General features: G+C 40.7%; 1 protein-coding gene across 1 annotated transcript; it reads right to left on the bottom strand.

Annotated features, from left to right (window-relative positions):
* Positions 1 to 547: 547 nt before the first annotated feature.
* Positions 548 to 10,278, bottom strand: LRRIQ4 (leucine rich repeats and IQ motif containing 4). The gene is made up of 5 exons (XM_036443722.2): positions 9,004 to 10,278; positions 7,334 to 7,507; positions 5,740 to 5,878; positions 4,603 to 4,799; positions 548 to 804 (listed from the first exon to the last, which is right to left on the bottom strand). The coding sequence occupies exons 1-5, from the start codon at positions 10,006 to 10,008 to the stop codon at positions 652 to 654; spliced, it is 1,668 nt and encodes a 555-aa protein (XP_036299615.1). The 5' UTR covers positions 10,009 to 10,278; the 3' UTR covers positions 548 to 651.

Genomic DNA, 10,278 nt, shown 5'->3' with positions numbered 1-10,278 from the left:
TATATGCTTTTCAGCATAACCATTATTGCTTGTCTCATTTTTTATTCTTATATTTCCAGTAGGACATGATCTTACTCATCTAGGGGAAGAGGTGAACAACATAGACTGATGAACAAGAACAGACCAGAGATAAGGAGCCATGGGTCAGACTGTTGGACTTCAAAGGGAGGGTGGGGATAAAAGGGAGAGATCAACCAAAGGACTTATGTGCATACATATGAGCCTAACCAATGGTCAAAGACAATAGGTAAGTGAGGACACAAATGGGGAGTTGACAAATATGTGATACCTTAATCAATAAAGACTTTTAAAAAAATAGATGATTCAAACACACACACACAAAAATAACCAAAAGTTTGTTACAGAATACTTTAACGAACTGCCATGTAATTATCAGATATTTCTGCAATTATCAGCTTATGTCCAATCTTGTTTCATTTGGATCCCCCACACTTACCTGATATAATTCTGAAGCGATTCCTGGGTTTCATATCATTTTCTCATAAATATTTCAGTAAAAGTAAGAATATTTACTTTTACACATAACCATAATTTAATGAATAATTTTAGTGTGGTGGGCATCTAATTCCTATATATTTTTGCCTTCTTAATGCATCAGGGTTCATTACCTCAAGTCATCAATATACGAAATTATTTCTTCTTTTCCTTTGCAGCTTTTCCTTTTGCACCCTTCTTTCCTGACTTAGATTTTAGAGAATTCTTTCCTTTCTTTTTCATTTTTAATAGTTCAGAAAATTTCCCAATTCCTCTCCGTACCATGATTCCACGCCACCAGGACTGAATCTGAAAACAGATAAACCCAAACAGTATTAGCTGGTATCACTGGGGATGGTTACAACTCTTTGTTCTGACATGTGGTTTTAGAGATGTGGAGAAAGGAATGTGATGAGAACTCTAAGCCATATTATCTCTCTTTCTCAGTTAGCCAGTCATCCAAGAATTTTTTTAAAGTATTGGGTGCTTTTATGCATCAAGCCCTGTTCCAAACCTTTGGGAAACAGCAGTTAAATACTATTGTCACTGGCTTTGTGGAGCTCACATTCCAGTGAAGGAAGGAGACAATAAACAATAAACTCGTCCGATATAACAAAAAGGTAATATGCAAATTGACCATCACACCATCACAAGATGGCAGTGCCCACAGCGGGTCAGGGATGGCTGCTCCACATGCCTGCAGCCAGAGTCCCCTCAGTCCTCCTGCACCCCCTACTGACTGAGGCTCAGGCAAGCAGGGCCGGCCAAGGCACAGGTAAGCCTTGGATGGAGGCACAGGAAATGAGGGCTGGCTGAGGCTGCACTGCCGGCAGTGACAGCAGCAGAGATCTGATGAGGGTGTCACCTTTCCCTGATCATTGGGTCCCCTCCCATCCCTGAGGGCTCCCGGACTGTGATGGGGGCAGGGTAGGATGAAGGACCCTCCCCATCCAGTGCATGGATTTCCTTGTACCGGGCCTCTAGTAAGTGTATAATTAGATGGTGTTTGGTGGCCTGGAGATGGCAGTGCACAGTAAGGGGCCTCGGGCATGCCTTTCCCCTGCCTTCCTTCTTGTTACTTGTCTTCCTGTGCCCCTGCCTACCTACAGCCAGCCCACCCTTGTTGCCTCACTCAATCCTACTCCCTCACACCTATTCAGACTCATCCCTCCTCCAGAAGTAAACTCTTTGAACCTTTAGCATCCAGAACCAGAACTGTGAGAAAACACATTTCTGTTGTCTCAGCGTCCTAGTCTATGGTCTGTTGTTATGGTAACCTGAGGCAATCATTTTTCCAGTGAAGCCTACCATGACTATCTCATTTAAATTGAAATTCCACAACACACACACATACAACTTCTGGTAATCTCAGTTCCCCTTAGCTTGAACTTTTTTTCCCAACACCACGCATCACTTTCTAACACAGTATATCATTTTATATTATATATTCTTGTTTTTATTCCCATCACATTAGACTTTAAGCAATATGAGGAGATTTATGTTTTGTTCGAATCGATGTATTTACAGTGCCTAGAACAATGCCTGGCACATAGTAGAAGCTCAATAAATATTTGTTGGACGAATGAAAAAGTTAGGTAGGAGTATTTTGTTTTATATGAGGTGGAGTAAGGGCAGTTATGAGGATATTTGAGTAGAGACTCAACTAAGTGAAAGCAGAGTTTTGTCCGTACCAGGGGAATTATCTCTGGGCAGAAAGAGCCAGTGTTAAGATCCTGAGGCAGAAGCATGCTTGGACCTTAGGAACATACCAAGGATCCCGTTAGTGACTCAAGTAAAGTAAAAAAGGGAAAGATGAGATGGGGAGTGAAAGCAGCAGATCAGTAAGTTAGGGTGGTGATTTCCCAGGGGACAGTACTGCCCTCTAGAAGCATTCTGAAAATGTGCAAGGCTTTTTGCTGTCAAGGCCTTCAATTGTGTGACATGCACCCTGGTCCACAAAGACTTTCCAAGGGTGTGCAGGCTTGGACAGTTTGGAAGCAATCCGTTTCCAAAATTTCAACTTCCACGCGTACCCTTTTCTAAAATGTACCTGCCTAGAAACACAGCTGCCCCTCTGGCACCCCTTTCATCCACTGAATCTGACTAGGGTGTGCTGCCCTGGACTTCAGAAACCTCTGGGACACCAAATAATAATAATAATAATAATAATAATAATAATAATAATAATAATGGCTCTAAGGACAGGGCAACCAATCCTTTTGCCTTCCAGCTCTTTGTCTTCAAGAAAATTGAAGGTAGAACAGTTGATTTGTCTGCTAAGGGCCTGCTATCTGATTTGGGGTATAAATCTGGGGAAAGTTCAAGAGACGCTTAAGACTTTGCCATTTAAAACAAAATGTAGCAAAGAATAAAACTTCTTATTACCTTATTTATAGGGACAATGTTTCTCAGCACTTCATTTGTAAAATGATAAACAGGCATAGGATTGATGCCAAGCCCTGTCTCATTCTAGCCATAAGTAATATTGATGCAAGAATACATAAACCATATGAAAAAGTTTCTCTCATTTTTATATGTATTTCCCCAAAATCCTATAGGTCGAATAATTAAACATCAAAATTTGTAATAGATGTTATGTTGTTATGGTCAATTTTATACTACCAATAATTGTAAATTGTAATAAAATGTAATAATCTAGAATATAAAACCCTATGGTCACAGAAAAAAATAATTTTAAATTTTAATTTGCATAAATATTTTTGTTACATATAAGTATGAAAGGTGATCTATAAATGACTTTAAATTTATAGATATAACTAATATAATATATATATAATAAAATGATATATACAAGGTATTCCTCAAAAATGTATACACACTTTAACAGTTTATAGCACAATTTTAAAAATGAAGTGTATTTTAATAAACACTGCCTTTATAATTATTTAAAGTATGTGGATACATACTATATAACACATAAAACATTAAGATCAATTCTAAGGAGGAAATGGAATGAAAATAGATGTTCAAGAAGAAAAGAACAAAATGTCTGCCTATAAAATAAAACTTGTTCAAGTATTTTTTTAAATTGATGTTGACTGACATATCAATCAAAATAATATTTAGATTCCATTGGGTACACTTAAAATATTGATCTAAGAGCTCTATTTTAAAATGTCGATACTTAAAATTCACTGAAAAATAAAAGCTTTGCAATGATTTGAACCTAGTGACAAAAAAAAAAATTAAATATAAATTTTGAAAATGTGCAAGAGGGTATATGGTTTTTCAAAATGCTCTTAGGAATTCTTGACTCCCGAAAGTATTTTTATTCTTCCAAAGTGATCATTCCTGAATAATACATATTAAAATAAATATTTTAATATAAATAACTGTCCTTATCTTTCCCTTTATGTTGTAGCTCAGGCTTTACTTTGATTTACTAAAAGTATGTGGTCTTGGTAGGTAATATTATCTATGAGTTTAATTTCCAGGAAATGAAAAATGGTCGATTTCAGCAGAGGAGAGCTGATCACCCTTATGTGTGGACTGCATCGGTGTGACTGCTGAGTGAAAGGTATGTTTTTTTGGGAGAAGGATTGGAAGTAGGAGTGTGAGAAGAGGGGGCTTGGAACAGTGGAATGAAGAACACTGGGTAGTGACAGAAGTGAACGCATTCCTGGTCTGTCTGGGGTATCCTTATGTCTCCGTGAGCTGACTGGGCGAGACTGGGCTCTTAGTTCTTTGACCCTGGTTAGTGGCAGAGAAGAACCCTGGTTGCTAGACCTCTGTGCCATAAATGCTTACCTTAATAATTTTTCAGCCTTCTCTTACTGACTTTGTTAATACCAGCTTTTCATCCCAGCGAATACTCTAAGAATTTTAGGGTTTTTTAATATTTGAAATTTTTGGTTTCTTTTGCCTGATTGTTGGCTTCTTATCTGACAAGGAGACAAGGAACAAAAATGCTAGGATGATGTTCAAAATTCTCTCGCGTGGCCCTGGTTAAGTAAATAAGAGTCTCTAGTCCTAAGGACAAGGTATAGAGGAATAAAGAGCAGCTCGATTGGCTAATCTAATGTGTTTAACACGAACCCCTCTCCTAAGCAACTGGGAGTATATTACCCAGAGATTTTGCTGATTTACCTTTGTTGCTACCATTTTCCTCTTTCTTTTCTCCTGAAGGTATTTGAATATAGCCTCTTTGCCTTCAGTGCACACTTCTTTGGGGGGCTCTTCCATAGGATTGTCCATCAGCGTCAGAACATTGAGATTCACTAGACTGTCAAAATCATCTGGAAGTTGGGTGAGCAAGTTTTTCTCAAGCAGTAATTCTCTCAAAGCTGAAACAATATTTTAAAATGAAGAATTTATCTTAAAAGACAGGCAAGAATTAAAATGTGAATTCTTTAGTCCAGTCATTTGGAAAGGTTTCCTACTGTGCCATGTCACAAAAAAACATCAGATTTGATGAGGCACACCAAAGTTCTCTTCTTTAAAACACCTCAAAGTTGTTGGAGTTCGTGTAAATAAGTATTAGAGACAAAAAACTAATAAACACTAAAAGGTTTTGAGGAGAGGATAAGAATGTACAGTATGGAGCATTACTAACGAGCACTACTCATAACCACGCCAGCCTCTAATCTTTGAATGTCTTGTGGCTAGGTAACAGCTTGCATTCGTATTTCTTCATCCTCCTTTCATTAAAGAATAGTCAGTTTGAAAACATATCTATAAATCTGAAGATTTAGTACACTATGGGTGAAAATTTTTTTTTTAATCTGGCCTCAGTGGGCACTCAGCAAAAAGCTTACGTGAATGGATATGTTTGAGTGTTTAAATATGAATCCTATATGGCTTTTCATGTCAATCATGTAGCTTCAAAAGCCCGCCCCTTGCTGATTTCACCACGGTGAGTCAGTATTTTTTTTTTCTTCAAGTGACTTAGTGACCTAATGTGAATTTACTACAGAGCCTCCAACTCCTAATTCCAACATGCAGGAGGTATTTAGTACATTTTTGTTGGTGGTGCAATGACGAATTATCTTAGCAATTGCTACTTGCTCTTCTTTTTTAAATTCCCAATAAATAATCTACCTTTGTGAGGCTCTGAGCTGTACTAGTCAGGCACCTGACCTTCCCAGTGAGCCAAGCAAGGAGGTAATGAAGTAGAGCCAAGCTCTCTGAACACTGAGATTGGTCTTTAGAAAAGCAAAGAAGCTTTATCAAGGGAAATGCTGGCCTCAAACTCTACTAGGCTAACGGCCTAGGAAGATTCCCTACCTTGTGCTTGGCAAATGGCAACTGGAAGCTGCTTAAGCAGATTGTAGCGGCAATCAAGAATTTCCAGGTTAGGCATTGATCCCAAGGCCACTGGCAAGTACTCCAGATGGTTGTTTTCTATATGCAGCTCTTTAAGAATCTGAAATAATATCATAATATATCACAACGATCCTTACATTGAAAAACGAATTATAGTAACTAGATTCACCCGTGAGTTCCCATGCTACTTCAGTGAGGGTTATTATGCCTTGGAATAAAGGGGGAAAACATTTAAAGGACTATCATCAAGAAGTTATTTTTTAGTTAAACTATTAGAAATGGTTCATTCACAATTACGTAGGGAAAACAGAACATGGGAACCTAGTATTTCTTTGTTTCACAAGAACTTTATGAAAAAATAATTTGGATCATTTTACTACACACATCATTTGCTCCCTTTCAATGTCTAATTATTGGTGGCAGTTGCCTCAGAAGTATAATTTCCCCAAATATCAATCCAACATTGCCCACGTGGAAGTAGCCACGTATACAGATAAATTGACTGCGTTCCAATTCACTGGGCAAAATTTTGTATTTTACCCTGAGATTTTGGAGAGTGTGACATGATGCACAAGGCACAGGATGATAGACAGAGTTCTATGAAAATCGCATGAAGGGATGGAGAATTCAGAATAGAAACCCTGTGTCATAGGTCATTGCTCAAGGCTAATGTAGTGGCCCGCACCTACTTTATCAGCATTAAGGGTGCAGTACCAGCTGAAACCGGTTTGGTTCAGTGGATAGAGCGTGGGCCTGTGGACTGAAGGGTCCCGGGTTCAGTTCCGGTCAAGGACATGTACCTTAGTTGTGGGCACATCCCCAGTGGGGGGTGTGCAAGAGGCAGCTTATCGATGACTCTCTCATCTCTCATCGATGTTTCTAGCTCTCTATCTCTCTCCCTTCCTCTCTGTACAAAATCAATAAAATATATATATTTTTAAAAAGGGTGCAGTACCAGAAGCATTAAAATATATCAGTTCCTTAAAGTGTGCGAATAGATAAAGACATACTGGTATGGCTACCGGTTAATGAAGTGAACGTGTTGCTCTGCTAGGACTTAACACAGGGCCATGGGCCCATCTTCAGTGAACCTGGCGCAACAGTGAAATAGATCACAATTTACATTCCACCACGTTAGAATAGGAGGTCTATTGCCCCATCAAACTGCAGCTCCCAGCAGTTCACCTGTGGGATACTTTCACTTCAAAACAGGACAGCTTTGAAGGGTAACTTATGAAAAGTAGGAACGAAGTGAAAAGCATTGTGGCTCAACTTCTTGCAATTAAAGCTTTCCAAACCACATAGTGGAAAGGCGCATGGCATGACATATCCACTAGCAATCACAATAAATTGTTCTTTAGGTATAAATCTGGGGGTTGGTCAGGAAGACAGTGGAAGGCTCAGAGTATACTAATGGCTGTTGCTAAGAGCTGAGAATCTGGTGTGGTTCATTCCACACACAGCCTGGGAAACAGAGCCATGTTTCCCCAGTACCAACCAACCTAAGGAGCCAGTCAGTGTGTACTCCTTTGCCTGCTCATTGGGGGAGGCTTACCTGTAGTTTCCCGATGTCCTCTGGCATATAGGTGAGCTTGGCTCCCTGGTCTTGCCCAATGTATAACTTCTCTAAAGACTCTACAGAAAAGATTTCTTCTGGAAATGAAGTGAACTGATTCCCACTTAGTCCAAGGATTTTCAGTTTTGAAAGTGCACTGAAGTCTGAAGGTAACTAGAAGTATTCCAAAAAGATAAGTTTCAAGTCAAGATTCTCTTTTAAATCCCCACATGAGGATATGTTTATTGATTTTAAGGGGGTGGGGAGATGGAGAGAGAGAGAGAGAGAGAGAGAGAGAGAGAGAGAGAGAGAGAGAAATATGAAAAACAACATTGGTCAGCTGCCTCCCCCCATGCTTCGATCAGGGTGGAATCCACAACCTAGGTATGTGCCCTGACCAGGAATCGAACCTGCAAACTTAATAGAGATGAAATCCTAGGTTCTCTCCCTAAATCTTAGAGTTATTATCAAAACATTTATTTGTTGAAAGGCAGTTTTAAAAGTCTATGGCAATTAGGAAAACAAAAGACCTACCCAAGGTTTTGAAAACAAAGTAAAAAATAATTTTTTTTTAAAGTAACTCAGACCTTGCCTGGCCTGTGTACCTCAATGGCTGAGCCTCGACCTATGAACCAGGAAATCTAGGTTAGATTCCCTGTCAGGGCAAAAGCCCTGGTTACAGGCTCAATCCCCTGTAGGGGGTGTGTAGAAGGCAGCCAATCAATTATTCTCTCTTATCATTGATGTATCTATGACTCTCTTTCTCTCCCTTCCTTTCTGAAATCAAATATATATATATATATATATTTCAAAAAAAAAACCCACACCTTTTGGCCTAGGATTTTTATAATATCTGGGGAACACATTCGACTGGTGTCGATAGCCAGGAAAGACAGACCTATTATTTGGTTAGATATTGAATTCCAAGTATCCCTTTTTCTCACTCTATAGTTGTCTTTTGCTTTTCAAATAAACCTTTTTTTATTTTAAATATTAAACAACAAAAAACAAATACAAGTATACCCAAATCTTTTGTTAACAAATACAATAAAATACTGCAATTAAAGTTGAGTTTCTCTACAATACCCTCATTTGCTTGACTACCTCCCTCTTCCCAGAAACAGCCATTGTCAGGAATGTAGTTTTTTCCAGTCCATATTTTTAAAATATATATATATTTTATTGATTTTTTTACAGAGAGGAAGGGAGAGAGATAGAGACCTAGAAACGTCGATGAGAGAGAAACATCGACCAGCTGCCTCCTGCACACTCCCTACTGGGGATGTGCCCACAACCAATGTACATGTCCTTGACCGGAATCAAACCTGGGACCTTTCAGTCCGCAGACCGACGCTCTACCACTGAGCCAAACCGGCTTCGGCCCAGTCCATATTTTTATACTCTTATGACATATATAAATATATGAAAATATTATACACACACACACACACACACACACACACACACACAGAACGAGAGGCCAGATTATTATGCATTCAGAGACCATAATAATCTGGCCACTCAGTGTATTTGTGAAGCCTGGATTGTTTGCACATAAAGTCAGCTAGGAGTCGCTAATGGTTAGACACAGAACCGCACCAACTCAGGGCAAGCAGGGCCCTGGCTGGGTGAGGGCCTAGCGACAGCCAGGCAGGGAACCGAATCAGTACCTTCCCTATCTTGTTGTCATCCAGCGCCAGGATCTCCAGGTTCCTCAGCGAGCAGATCTGCAAGGGGAAGACTTCCATGTGGTTCTGGCTGAGGTCCAGGAAGCGCAGGTTGACCAGGCGGCGGAAGGAGCGGCGCAGCGCGCGCAGGCCGGTGTTGCACAGGTAGAGCAGGTGCAACGAGGTCCACTTGCAGACCTGGCGCGGCACCTTCTCCAGCGGGTTCCCGCTCAGCCCTACCTCCGTCATCTCCACGAGGCTCTCCAGGGTGTGCGGGATGGAGTGAAGGCGGTTGTAGGATATGTCCAGCACCATCAGCTTGTCGCACTGGCACAGGGACTCTGGGAGCGAGTGCAGGCCGTTGTGGGCCACGTAGAGCTTCTGCAGCTGCGTCAGGTTCCCGATCTCCTCCGGGAGGGCCATGAGCCTGTTGTTGTCCAGGTCGATGATCACCAGGTTGCAGAGGACGCAGAGCTCCGGCGGGAAAACCTCAAACTGGTTATGCTTCAGGTAGAGCTCCCTCAGCTTGGTCTGGTTCACAATTTCCATGGGCAGGGATTTCAGGAGGTTGCCCGACAGTCCGAGCAGCTCGAGGTGGTGCAGGTGTTTGCAGATCTCCTTGGGGATCTCGCCCACGTGGGTGCGGTAGAGGCGGAGCTGGCGCAGGGAGCGGATGGTGCTGAGCACCCGGAACCAGGCGGGGAGGATGGGGTTTTCGCTCAGGTCCAGGCCCTCCAGCTTGCTCAGACTTCCCAGCTGGGGGCACAGCTTGCTGAGCTTGTTGTTGTTCAGGTAGAGGATTTTGAGGTTCTTTAAGTGCTGGATATCCTGGGGGATTTCTTCGATGCGGTTATGCTCCAGATGCACTTCTTCTAATTCTTTTAAGGCTAATACCCCCGGGGGGATCGCAGCTAAGTTCTGATTAGAACCGTCGTAGAAAAAGATTCTTCCAGTTTTTCTGTGGATCGGATTTTGATGGGCTTTCGGTGACTGGTCTACCGATGCCATTTTACATTATTTTGACGGACAATGCAAATATTCAAAATCTGAAATAGTGTGAAAAGAAAAAGAAAAAAAAAATCAGAGTTTACCTGCCACCAGGGTTGGTATCTTTAAAGAGAGATAAAATTAAAATGTAGTTGATTAAATGTAGCGCTTGGCATTTGCCACAACATAAAATACAAGGGTTTTGTGATTTGTGTTGAGAGAAGAATGAAAGTGTAGAGTCTTTTTTTCTTCTAACAGGTTAACTAATATATTTTAAAATAGTCTAAATTC

The sequence above is a fragment of the Pipistrellus kuhlii genome, unplaced genomic scaffold (genome assembly GCF_014108245.1).
Source record: "Pipistrellus kuhlii isolate mPipKuh1 unplaced genomic scaffold, mPipKuh1.p scaffold_m20_p_2, whole genome shotgun sequence".
Classification (NCBI taxonomy): domain Eukaryota; kingdom Metazoa; phylum Chordata; class Mammalia; order Chiroptera; family Vespertilionidae; genus Pipistrellus; species Pipistrellus kuhlii.
This window is presented reverse-complemented; position numbering and strand designations above follow the sequence as displayed.

Coding starts and splice junctions, on each gene's coding strand:
- LRRIQ4 (XM_036443722.2), bottom strand. CDS start 10,008: ATGGCATCGGTAGACCAGTCACCGAAAGCCCATCAAAATCCGATCCAC. Junction 7,508..9,003: donor ATGACAACAAGATAGGGAAG/GTACTGATTCGG, acceptor GAATACTTCTAG/TTACCTTCAGACTTCAGTGC. Junction 5,879..7,333: donor AGGACATCGGGAAACTACAG/GTAAGCCTCCCC, acceptor ATATTATTTCAG/ATTCTTAAAGAGCTGCATAT.